Source organism: Aspergillus tubingensis (genome assembly GCF_013340325.1).
Source record: "Aspergillus tubingensis WU-2223L DNA, scaffold_7, whole genome shotgun sequence".
Taxonomy (NCBI): Eukaryota; Fungi; Ascomycota; class Eurotiomycetes; order Eurotiales; family Aspergillaceae; genus Aspergillus; species Aspergillus tubingensis.
In genome coordinates this window covers 2,969,961-2,982,640 of record NW_023336281.1, presented here as the reverse complement: position 1 = coordinate 2,982,640, position 12,680 = coordinate 2,969,961, and the positions used below count along the sequence as shown (strand labels likewise).

Below are 12,680 nucleotides of genomic sequence, written 5' to 3'. Positions count from 1 at the left end.
GAGCTTAGCGAGCTTGGCTAGCCTTCCTTCCTGTTCCGTGCAAGTCTAGATACCCACTTCATTTCATCCTCAAACCGCCGTCTCCAACGGGTTCCTTCGATCGTTCGATGTGGCTTCCAGGGTCCTGAACCAATTCTCATACTTCCGATGTATCGCCGTTATATCCAAGAAAAGGGGATGAGTGGAGGGCACGAGGAGTCGAGCGAAAAAACTACTTATAGATATCTTTGCATCCCTCTCCATGGCTGGTCTTTTCTTCCCTCATCACGCTCTCAGTCTCTCTTTCTTCTCTTTCCTTTCCCAGCTTCTCTCTAGTCCTTCCTTAATTGTACCCGGTTGATCCAGGTTCCATTCCTTCGTTTTCACCATGCACTTCCTCCAGAACGCTTTCGTGGCCGCCACTATGGGCGCTGCGCTGGCCGCCGCTGCTCCTCTTGAGAAGCGCTCCTGCACTTTCACCTCCGCCTCTGCTGCCAAGTCTGGCAAGTCCTCTTGCACCACCATCACCCTCGACAACATCGAGGTCCCCGCCGGTGAGACTCTTGACTTGACTGGCCTCAAGAAGGGTACTACCGTACGTCTTGCCTCGCTCCCTGGAATCTCTTCTCAACCCTTCTTGGACCGACTAATTTTCTCCCCTCACAGGTCATCTTCGAGGGTGAAACCACCTTTGGCTACAAGGAATGGAAGGGTCCCCTGATCTCCATGTCCGGTACCGACATCACCGTCAAGCAGGCCTCCGGTGCCAAGATCAACTGCGACGGTGCTCGCTGGTGGGACGGCAAGGGTAGCAACGGTGGCAAGACCAAGCCCAAGTTCTTCCAGGCTCACAAGCTCGACGAGTCCAGCATCACCGGCCTGAAGATCTACAACACCCCTGTCCAGGGCTTCAGCATTCTGGCTGACCACCTGACCATCACCGACGTGACCATCGACAACTCCGCCGGTACGAGCAAGGGCCACAACACCGATGCCTTTGACATTGGTCAGAGTACCTACATCACCATCGACGGTGCCACCGTCTACAACCAGGATGATTGCCTGGCCATCAACTCGGGTGAGGTATGTATATGTGCTGTTGCAAAAAGAGCCGTCACTGTCCAGGAGCTGCAAAACATCAGAGACTAACTAGAACACAGCACATCACTTTCACCAACGGTTACTGTGACGGTGGCCACGGTCTCTCCATTGGTTCCATTGGTGGCCGCAGCGACAACACCGTCAACGACGTGACCATCTCCAACTCCAAGGTGCTCAACTCCCAGAACGGTGTCCGTATCAAGACCATCTACGGCAAGACCGGCACTGTTGAGAACGTCAAGTTCGAGGACATCACCCTGTCCGACATCAGCAAGTACGGTATCGTCGTTGAGCAGGACTACGAGAACGGCAGCCCCACCGGCACGCCCACCAACGGTGTCAAGGTTGAGGACATCACTTTCAAGAAGGTCACCGGCAGCGTCAAGAGCTCTGGTACTGACATCTACATCCTGTGCGGTTCCGGCAGCTGCTCGAACTGGACCTGGAGCGGTGTTGATGTGACTGGCGGCAAGAAGAGCAGCAAGTGCAAGAACGTCCCCTCGGGCGCTTCTTGCAGCGACTAAGCGGTCTCTTGATAGCTATGTCGAGGTGTTGGGCCTTAACTAGTAGTAAGGCTGCGTGAGGGATTTTCCGTTCTGGACTCTGGCCGAATGCCGGAAGTGTTTGTATTAGCTTTTAATGTTTAGAGTATCATTGGAAGAATAGATGACTCGAGTCTAATCTACAACGATCAACAAAAGCAGTCCCTGAAAGCGAATCTAGAAGACAAAGCAATCCATCGTAATTTCAGTATAGCGCCATTCCAAGTGAGGGCGTGTTTCCATCCGGACCGACCAGGCGCGGCTCTCATGAGGTGCCACGCAAGCAGATCTGCTCGCTGTGATCACACACACCTGTCTTACACTCACTGTAGCACAAACTATTTTACCCACACGTATCTGGCACATCCTTGAAAATCTAACGCGAGATGCACATTATTATTCCGTTCAATAAGTAGGCAGACAATCCTATTACAGTAAGAAGCCACCTCCACCTCCGATCGCAGATTTAATCTTCCGCCGCCAAACTCAAAAGTCAAAACAAAAGCCTCCACCTGCGTGATGGGGGAAGAAACGAGGAGTGGTGATGAAGTGAGGATGAATTGCATTGTGCAGGTTAGACTAAGACGGAGTGAGTAGGAGATCGGCAGGCGACCGTTACACCAAGATGTGATGCCAGCCAGGTATATTATATTGTTTGTTAGTGATGTTATGTATGGATTTAGATTGGATCGGACTGGACCACTGGAGGGAGGTTACTACTACTCTCGATTAGATGATTAATGGGCGATAATAGTAGTAGTAATAATATATTCTCCTCACATGCATGGGAAGGAGGGGAAATATGGCAGCAGGTCTTTGATGACATGGCGGGGCTGAAAGCCTTGTTACTACTCAGTTAATCAATACTATCATGTTACTACTTACTAGTGGTAGTTACTGTAGATAGTAAAGATAATCCAATTGGAGGGAATGAGGAGGAGGAGGGGCATCTTTCAGCCTGATGGATGATGATGAGGAGGATGAGGATGGTTCAGCTGGCCAGACTAAGTAAGTGCGACTAGTTAGGTTGCTTACCTTAGTAGTTCATTTAATAGCAGAAGCTGATAAGAATCCTGTCCAGGGTCTGGAGAAGAATGCCACCAATCACCTCCCATGATTTATCTCCATCTCCAGTTCATCGCTAATAGTTCCCCTATGCTTGCTTATTTGGGTCATTTTTCTTTTCTTTTTCTTTCTCTTTCCTACCCACAAGGCGTTCGTTCGGTTCAGCAGATGAACGGCGTTCTCAGCTTTCCCTTCTTTTTCTCCATTCTCCAGGGTGGAGCCCCGACGGCGATCCACCCGCCCAAACAACAAACTAATGGTTTAACTTAGACTAACTAGACTATCTAACTTACTTATCGAGATGGTTCACATAATCGTGGCTCAGCCAGCTTATGATCGTTGCGAACGAGCGAAGACGCCGTCCTCGGGCTTGGAGGTGAGAAGTGGCGACCTGTGGTGCGGGCTTCGGGGACCTGAACCAAGAAGCCTCTCATCTCGGGTCCCAAAGTGTGGCAGCGAAAGCAACACGAGAATCTCGGAGATGTCACCCACTTTCCCTTCCACATGGCATTCTCTGTTCTTTCTCACTATGATGGATGCTGCTGCAATGTGCTGGAGACTAGCTGCGTCTCGCTGTCCCTCCCCTTGTGACCGGACCGGGGTTCGGTTGCAGTGGTCTGTGAGTCGTTTATTTACTTCGCCTTTCCCTCCTCTTTCTTATCTTTTCTGATTTTTAATTCTGCTCTACAATTTGCTACTACTAGGCGCTATTCTGACTACTATCTCAGAATAGCTAGGCATGATTGGAAGTGTGACATTGTGAAGCCTTCTACTATTCTTTCCCTTCTTTGAAACTTTCCCATACTTCAAGATTTCTCCCACCTCCAGCTACAATACTATAGACCTTGTTATTTCTTTTCAGACCACAGAGAATGGATGACCTCTCATCTAAGCTCGATGGTTCTGACCTCGAGCGCAACGAAGCCCCCAGCTACTTCAAGAACAATACCGTCAACGACTTTTCTTGGCGCGATCTCACCGTCACCGTCAAGGACCGCCATACCAAACAGCCCCGGAATCTGATCGATGGGATCAGCGGGTCAGTCCAGCAAGGTTGGTGGTTACTTCCCGGAACTCTATGTACCCATCCCGGACGAACATCCTTTTTTAACTCTACCATTGAAACAGGCGAACTAGTCGCTCTGATGGGTCCCTCGGGATGCGGCAAGACTACTCTACTCAACGTTTTGGCTCGTCGCGCAGCATCGTCGGGAGCAAAGACCACTGGAGATTGCTATGTAGATGGCAAGACGGTCGATAATGCGACGTTTGGTCGGCTCACTTCTTACGTGGAACAGGAGGATGCACTGATCGGGTCGCTGACGGTGCGCGAGACATTGAAATTCGCCGCAGATCTCTCGTTGCCCAGGTGTGTATTATCCAAGAGTGTGTTAATTGGCGGTGATACTAATGAATTAGCTCGGTTACGAAATTTCAACGGAAAGAGCGCATTCACTCCCTTCTACAGGCATTTGGAATTCAGAATCAGGCATCCACTTTGGTTGGCACGCCCATTCGCAAGGGAATCAGTGGTGGTCAGAAACGGCGTGTTAGCGTGGCGAGTCAACTCATGACGTGCCCTAAGATCCTGTTCTTGGATGAACCGACCAGCGGACTGGACTCATCGGCTAGTTTCGAGGTCATCTCCTACGTCAAGGAGATGGCGGTTGCGAATAACGTATGTGTATCCCATCTGCAGATCTGCAATTACTAACATCTCGCAGCTCATCATTATCGCCAGTATCCACCAGCCATCCACAACTACATTCCAGCTTTTCGATAAGCTGCTTCTCCTCTCGAGTGGGAAAACGTGCTACTTCGGTCCTGTCACAGAAGTGCCGACCTATTTCGACAGCATTGGCTATACGCTTCCAATGAACACCAACCCGGCCGAGTTCATCCTCGATCTTGTCAGCTCCGACTTTGCAGGCAGCACACACGCCATGTCCAAGGATCAGGTCCAGCGGATTCATACAAGCTGGACTGAGTCCTCCAACGCCGCAGCGCTAGCAGAGCAGGTCTCGCAGCGGACCGTCTTATCCGAGAAGCAGTCGGCGAAACTCGACATGGACGAGCTAAGTCGCCCAGGCATTCTCAGCATCACTCTTACTCTCTTGCACCGCTCCTTCATCAAGAGTTACCGTGATGTCGTGGCATATGGCATCCGTATCGTCATGTACCTGGGTGCGTATATCAAAAATCTCCAACGAGGCAGAAACAAAACTGACCGATCCATTAGGGCTGGCAATCATGATGGGAACCGTCTGGCTGCGTCTGCACACCGAACAGAGCTACATCCAGCCCTTTATCAACGCAATCGTAAGCCTGCTCCCACCAACTCAGACCCTCCAACTAGAACAACACAACTAATATCTCCATCCTCACCAGTTCTTCGGCTCCGCCTTCATGAGTTTCATGGCCGTAGCCTACGTCCCGGCCTTCATCGAAGACCGCATGACCTTCATCAAAGAACGCGCCAACGGCCTCTATGGCGCCCTCCCCTTCATCGTCTCCAATTTCATCATCGGCCTGCCCTTCCTCTGTAAATCACCCCTTCCCACCCACTATTTTACTCCACCCCACTGACAAATAGTACAGTCATAATCTCCCTCCTCTTTTCCATTATCTCCTACTGGCTTTCCAACTTCAACCCCACCGCCACCTCCTTCTTTACCTGGGTAATGTGGCTCTTCCTGGACCTCGTCGCAGCCGAATCCCTCGTCGTCTTCATGACCTCCATCTTCCCCAACTTCGTCATCTCCCTCGCTCTAGTCGCCTTCGCCAACGGCCTCTGGATGAGTGTCGGCGGGTTCCTCGTCACCCCCAAGATCCTCAACCCGTTCTGGAAATATGTTTTCCACTACATTGATTATCAGGTACCCCTCCCCCAAATCCCCACCTACACCCCAACACACACACTAATTCAATATTAATAATGGTAATAGGCATACGTCTTCCAAGGCATGATGGTCAACGAATTCCAACATAGAATCTACTCCTGCGGTGACTCCTGCCAATGTATGTACCAGACGGACCTGGCCAATGAGTGCAAGATCCGGGGGACGGGCGTACTTCAGGAGTATGGCTATGCCACGGGCAGGACGGGGAAGTGGGTGGGCATTCTGGTGGGGATTATTGCTGTGTATCGGCTTTTTGCGTATATTGCCTTGGTGGTTAGGAGGACATGAGTTAGATAGTGATATCGTATTATATGATATAACCGAGTAAGTGTCGGGGTTGGGATATTGGATACTGTATTAATTGCTTGATTATAATTATTAGATTAAGATGAAACTTTTTGAAGAGTGAGTTTGGCGTCTGTCTGCATCTTATTCAAATGTGTTTGGGTGACAGGTGATAGCTGAATGGAAGGGTCAGGGCATAGAACTAGTCTAAGAATGAGATAGGATCTGTGGATCGCGGTAAAACATATACTCTATATACTATGTATGAGAAGGATAAGGTTCTTATAGCCGATTTGTAAGGATGGTATGTTTGTTTTCATTGTATTTTCGCTAGGGGGTAATCGATAATGGGTAAAGGTGAACATATCAAGGGTATTGAAACAATCGCTAGAACTGGAAGCACGGAAAAACATAACAAGGTAGTATGGAGACATCGTCGCTAGGAACACATCTCATTCCATGGCTCCGTCACCAATGGATGGTTGAACAATACGAAGATCAGCAGCAAGGGGAATCATCAAAGGTGGTCAAACAGAGGTAGGTATCCATGAAGATAACACACAAGGTACAAGATGGATGAAAGTGGGTAACGGCACCCTACTACGCGAAGGGAGAAAAAAAGTAACTCAAGGGGAATTGGGGTAAAATAAAGGAAACCAGACAAGGAAATACATCGAATCACATAACCGGGTATACCTTCTTCCTCTGCCACTGCTCATGTCATGACGAGCATACGGCAGATAGAACAGGCGGGCCATTCGAAAGGAATAATACAAACGCTCCCAGACATCGAAATCGCAACATGAATACCAGACACAGGACATGATGGGGCATCAACATGACATCAAACATAAGACATAACATCAGACATAAACAAAGGTCATGCAGGTCATCAGAATCATACAATCATGTCGCCATGATGGACGTGATCGGTGAAACCCGCCTCTCTTCTTTATAACACCCGAGACCAAAAACCAAGTCGTAAACCATACCAATGCAATAAATAGCCTCCCATGGCAAAGCAGAGCTCTTTTTTTTTTTCCCAAAACGAACCTTCCAACTTTTTCAAGAACCAGGGCAGAACGGATCAGATGTCCATTTGGTATCGTGATGGTTCAGAGATCCGCCGCATAATGATCGCCCAATAAAAGACAGAAGAAGAACTTTTAGCAAACAGTGCTCCTTGCTCCGAAAGTCTAACCGATGAAGTGCGTGAGGTGCAAGAGACAAAACATGGATCAGAAGAAATACTAGGACAGGTAGGGAGCGATATCCCCAGGTCATCATGGTCGTCAAGCACAACTAGTATCGACCGCCGTAGGTCGATCGGCTAGAGCGTCGACTGGCACGATCTGACTTGCGATCACTCCGTACCCGCCGGGCATCTTCAATTTCCCTCACCCGTCGGGCATCTTCAATCTCCCTCACCCGCCGGGAATCTTCGATCTCCCTTACCCGTCGGGCATCTTCGAGTTCCCTTCGACTATGAGCCACGCTGCCAGTGTACTCCGATCCATTGGTCAAATACTTTTTCGGTCGCTGTTTGCCCTCGATGTTCAGCTCGACCGCCCCAGTTTCGCCGGTCCGGACACTGATCTTCTTTCCGCCATCCTGAGGGAAACTCATCGTGACACCATTTAGCGTCATGACAATGTTGTTATCCTCTTCTGGCTTGGAGCCAGCGTTACTACCGCTCTGTGTGCGGGCATCGCTGCCACGGCTGCTGCGACTCTTCTGGCTGCCACTATCGCTCTCGGCGCGCTGGGAAGACTTGGCCTTGAAGAGAGCATCTGCCGTCAGCGGCACGGGTGGCGCCGGAGGCACTGGTGGCTTCGCCGTGCGGGTAGCTTGGTACTCCTCCGCCTCGCGATGCTTCTCATCCATCTCGTCATCCTCTTCCTCGTCGTCGTCGTCTTCTTCATCGTCATCGTCTGGGAAGTCGTAGATAGTTGGCTGACGGCGACGAGAGTTCTCCACGGCAATTCGCGAGGGTCTAGTAGATTCGTGATACGCTGTAGGGCGCCGGTAGCTGCGGCTTCGCGCCGGCACGACCGTCTCCCGGGAGGAGCGGCGGTAGCCGTAGCCGTCAGGCAAAGCATCCTTCATATCAGCCATATCAAAAGACCGAGCAGAGTGCCGGTCGGACGTGACGGAGGGTGCCGATACATTTTTACGCGGCTCTGGGCGTTTCTGGATGATATGCGGGGTGTTCTTGTGCTTGAGCGGTGGCCGGCGATAGTAGTCCTCGTCGCGATCATGAGAAGAATGAGAGGGAAGGCGAGGTCGAGGCTCCCGAGGCGGCGGTGGCGGCGCAGGAGGGGCAGCATCCAAGGGCTCGTCGTCATCGAAAGCAGCTGAGGCAGAGTCGTAATCAACCACAGGCGCACCATATACAGACGGGCGCCGCCCCCGCCCATCCCGCGTGCTGGAAACTGATCGCTCCTGCCGATGTTCGGAAGGGGCACCGTAGTCGGACATGCCGCTGTAATAAGGCGACTGTTGCGAGTAATGAGAAGGCGCATACGAGGAGGGGTTGTAGGCGTACGCTGACGAGGACGGCGGGGGCCCATGTTCGTAGCGGCTCATGCTGGAGGGTTGGTACACCATCTGTCCCATTCCAGGCAGCATGCCATGGAAGCTCACCGGTCGGTTGTTGGGATGGTAGATGGGACCCCCGCCACGGGCGGAGGGGCGGCTGGAGCGGGACACATGAATGTCCTGGACCGGGTTGGGAGCGTACCGGGGGTCCCCGCGAGGTGAAGGGGGAGGAGGATAGTCGTGAGCCGATGAGGGAGGCTGCGACATGTAGTAAGGATAGTCCATGGATGGTCGGCTGTCGACTGGAGTTGACGAAGCATGGTACAAGCCCTGATCACACTCCCAGCAGGTGCCAGGGTAGTGGCGCATCTGCGAAGTCTCACGGCGACGAGGCCTGGAGGGAGACCGCTGAGCGTGGGCAGGAGCATGGCTCACGCCGTTGGGATAGGCGCCGACCTGCATTTTGTCCTCACGAGAGGGACGAACGATCCGAGGTTTGGATTGTTCTCTGCTGCTTTTGGATCGAACGCGGCCAAGGTCAGCACGTTTGACGAGGGTGGTGTCTAATTTAAGAGGAACAGGACTCTTCCGGCCCGACGGCCCAGATTGGGTGCTGTTGACGGTGGCGGCGGTACGACTAGAATAGCCGGAGTCACTTGCAACGTCGACCAGGGGGGCTGCAGGCGATCTCAAGACAGGCTTGGAGCGCTTAGAAGTGAGGTTGGCGACTTGACGAGTGTCGGGAAGGATGACATGGGCATCTTCATCATATTCCTCACAGAAGGCGGCGTGAGGGACTTTTCCAGACATGACTTCTGGAAAGGCGGCCAAGGAAAGGCCCGACCCTAAGAGGGGAAGGGGGGGAAACTGTGGGTGTGGGTTTGAGTGGAAAGGGGAGACACAGACAAGACAGACAGACAGGCGAGGGAGGGGAGAGGTTGGATTGATTGGGAAAGGGCTCGACAGTGTGCAGTGTGGATGACGTGAAACGTGGTGATCCAACAGGCTTTCAGGACTCCGGGTGGCCTACAGCAGCCACCAGCTGCTGCTCATGCGAATGACTCAACGAAGACAGACTTTTCTTTACTAGTCTTTCCTCTTGTCTTTTTCTTTTTGTTAATTTTTTTCTCTTTTGTCCAGTGATAATTTAGTGGTGGTGCTGGACTGCTTCACCCTCTCCCCATTCAGCCCAGTGCCAGTGTCGGGGAACCCACTTCTGCGGTAGCCTCAACAAAGCAAACGAGACCGGCAGCAGATGGGCCAGAAAATAGTCAGGAGACGGTGCGTGTCTAGATCGGAGGTCAGCGACGAAGAGTGGATTCGTGGTGAAAATAATCGTCGTCCACAGGCTGCACAGGCTCCATCGAAGAATAATGAAAAACAAAATAAAAAGAAAGGGCCAAAAAAAAGAGAAGGCGTCGGTTATGGTTGGTTTGGCGCGAGGAGGGTCAGCGGTGGAAACGAGACCGTATCTACTAGTAGAAAGTAGTCGGGCGGAAAGAGTGGACGGCGAGAGAGGAAGATGCAGGCGTGGGTCAAACCAAGTCAACCAACGGAGAAACGAAGCAGAAGAAAGGAAAGAAACGAGACAGAAGGAGGAGCGCGCGCGCCTGCAGTTGTAGTCTGGCAGACGGTGAGTGGAGGATGACCGGCAGAAAATGTCCACGGGCTGCAAGTCTCAATGCAGTCGGGCAGCGTGTAACCGAATAGACGGTTGGCGGGAAATTTTATTCAGTTTCTGGTTTGATTATATTTATCTTCTTTTTTTTTTTTTGTATCGTAAATTGAGTGGTTTTTTGTTGTGGCGGTGGTGGTAGTAAAATGATAAGGTTGGTTGTATGGTTTCAAAACAGTAGTAGAGTTTCTGTGGTCCCGTCGGGGCCTGACGAAGAGGGGGAGGGGAAAAGAAAAAAAAAGTGGATGTAGATGGGAAAGAGTAGAGTAGAGTGGATAACCGAGTGAGTGGATGGAGGGGAAAAAGAGAAGAGACCAGACAGAAGTGGGGTTGGAAGATGAACGGACTGCTTTTTGACTTGTGCTAAGAGTAATAATGGTGGGGATGGGATTGGAGAGGAATGCCCGACAGAGAGTACAGAGTAAGTAGTAGATTGGATGGATGGATATAGCCTTTTTAATGAGTAAATCTGTCAGTCAGTCAGTCATCGTCGTCGGTCAGCTTTCATCCCATCATCCCTGGACCGGATCGGAACGAATCTCACGATGTGTCCCTACTCTGTTGTAGACTGGGAAATTAAACTAAGAAAAGAAAAAAAAAAGTTGAAAGGGATCCATAATACTGTACTTGACTGTGTGGAAAACCAACAGACCCCGGATCGAATCAGACCCGAGGACGGATGCAAGGCGGAATTACAGAGTTCCAGATCGGATTCATTGAACTTGAAAAAAAAGTAAGAAAAGAATGGAATGAAATACCACCACGCGCCAATCAAAATTATCATCGTGACTCAACGCGAATACTTACTCTTACCACTATCTACCTACTACTACAAAGTTTTCTTTCTTTGAGTCCATCAAGGACAACCGAGAAGGAAAATTCCCACTGTGCTTCGAACCATACAAGTATTGACATCGTAACTGCACACTCGACATGCTTTCCCTTTCTTCCATATCCAAACATCCCTGCTCTCTATTCAGGTTGTTGTCCCTTCCATGTTCCCGAACCTCTCTTTTTTTACCTTTTCTGTCTTCATGGACACTTCCCTGCTAGTCTTCATTTTCCCGTTTCGGGTCTGTCAGCAATCGCATCGCGTCTCTTCTCTATCCGAGGCATTCCTGGTGGGAAAAGAAGACAGAAGAGTCGGAACGGTTGAAGTCGCAAGGAGGTGGGGATGCCACCCTGACTGGCTGCCGGTCGATGCCTGATCTGCCGCTAACTCACCCGGTATTACCGCTCGTTACCGTCCGTCAGGACTCTCTCCCGCCTCTACAATGGATAGGAAGGCACCATGGCGGATTATTGCCAGCGCGAGTCGTATAGCAAGGAAACACCCGGGTTGAATATTGAGGATGACTCGAGATGTAAACACACAGTTTCTACCACCCACGAACCTTACATACGTCACACATGCTGGGGTCTGCTTCAGCAGGATCTTATATTTGGCCTGTCGACAGGGAACTCACCTGCAGATGCAAGGTCGGGATCAATTTCATCCATTGGCGTATCAGCACCATAAGCACGGTCAATCAACCGCTCCATGACAGAGGTGATTTGATCTATCCAAATGTCGAGGAATTGATGTCCGGAGTATACTTCGTTCCCACTCCCACGGGTATTCAACCCTGGTACCTACGCTGTAGCCTTTTATTCCGAGCGCGTGGCATTTATTCCCCGGATCCATTACCTCCCATCATCCTTATCGCCATCACTTTCCAACATCTGGATATTGCCTGCGAGGCTATCAATATGATAACCTGCCAGCACTAAAATCCGGACTCCTTCAAAAGCGTGTGCGCAATGCTTGTTACTATCGAGTCGGTTCGTCAGTTGCGTCCCAAGTCCCTGGTCAGATAAGGAAAGACAACCCCGAAGACCCCAGCCTCAAATGTCGAATCGATCAGATACGTCACATGCTTCGTTCCCTGCCTCCAAGTGCATGCATAGTAAGGCTTGCGAAAAGCTGAAAAGCGGGTATGCATGGCGGTTTATTGTACCAGGTATCCCCGTCGGTACTCAGCCATGACAGAGTGGCACAATGACACAGTAATGAACCAAGGCATATTGTGAAAGAGATTGTCTTTCTCTTCCAGACTGAAAAGCTAGATTAGCTGGCAGCTTGGTGCAACGTCCATTGTGAGTCTGTCAACATTGTCATGGCGGCGTCGCACCAGGACTGCTTAGCAACTGGCCGGAAACATCCTGCCTCGTGATGGACAATGATCCGCGCCTTCCAACAAGATCCTATACAGTGTAGCACGAAGCCTTATTCACGGTGGCTTTCAGAACCTTACTCTCGGGATATCATCGAACGTTCATTCTCTCTCAAGTCCCAACCTAACCACTAGTGCGTCATCTCAAAAGGCCAGAAAGGCACTGGCCATAAACTGCGTATCGGCCATAACGCCAGGGGAAGTGGAAATAAAACCGCTAGGCTCCCCCACCAAATAAACCCGGGCTCCATCGGAGGAACCCTGGGTCTGAGCGGAACCGAACCACGGACCAGGCTTGACTGCCACTACAACTTACAAGACTAGCAGGTTGATGTATGATGATGGTGTTGGTGATGGTGAGGATGGATGGGGAGCTTCCTCA

At 50.9% G+C, this 12,680-nt stretch overlaps 3 protein-coding genes across 3 annotated transcripts; 2 read left to right on the top strand and 1 right to left on the bottom strand.

Moving 5' to 3' along the window:
- Positions 1–367: 367 nt before the first annotated feature.
- Positions 368–1,604, top strand: AtWU_05942 (glycoside hydrolase family 28 protein; the record flags this gene model as incomplete). Its single annotated transcript, XM_035501052.1, has 3 exons — positions 368–574; positions 646–1,062; positions 1,140–1,604. 3 exons carry the CDS (start codon positions 368–370, stop codon positions 1,602–1,604), a joined length of 1,089 nt encoding a protein of 362 aa, XP_035356945.1.
- Positions 1,605–3,559: 1,955 nt separating this feature from the next.
- AtWU_05941 (putative ABC transporter) lies at positions 3,560–5,875 on the top strand (the record flags this gene model as incomplete). The annotated part of the gene is made up of 8 exons (XM_035501051.1): positions 3,560–3,740; positions 3,816–4,056; positions 4,107–4,365; positions 4,412–4,871; positions 4,927–5,006; positions 5,076–5,229; positions 5,286–5,563; positions 5,633–5,875. 8 exons carry the CDS (start codon positions 3,560–3,562, stop codon positions 5,873–5,875), a joined length of 1,896 nt encoding a protein of 631 aa, XP_035356944.1.
- Positions 5,876–7,174: 1,299 nt separating this feature from the next.
- AtWU_05940 (uncharacterized protein) lies at positions 7,175–9,220 on the bottom strand (the record flags this gene model as incomplete). The annotated part of the gene is made up of 1 exon (XM_035501050.1): positions 7,175–9,220. The coding sequence occupies one exon, from the start codon at positions 9,218–9,220 to the stop codon at positions 7,175–7,177; it is 2,046 nt and encodes a 681-aa protein (XP_035356943.1).
- Between the last annotated feature and the right edge of the window lie 3,460 nt (positions 9,221–12,680).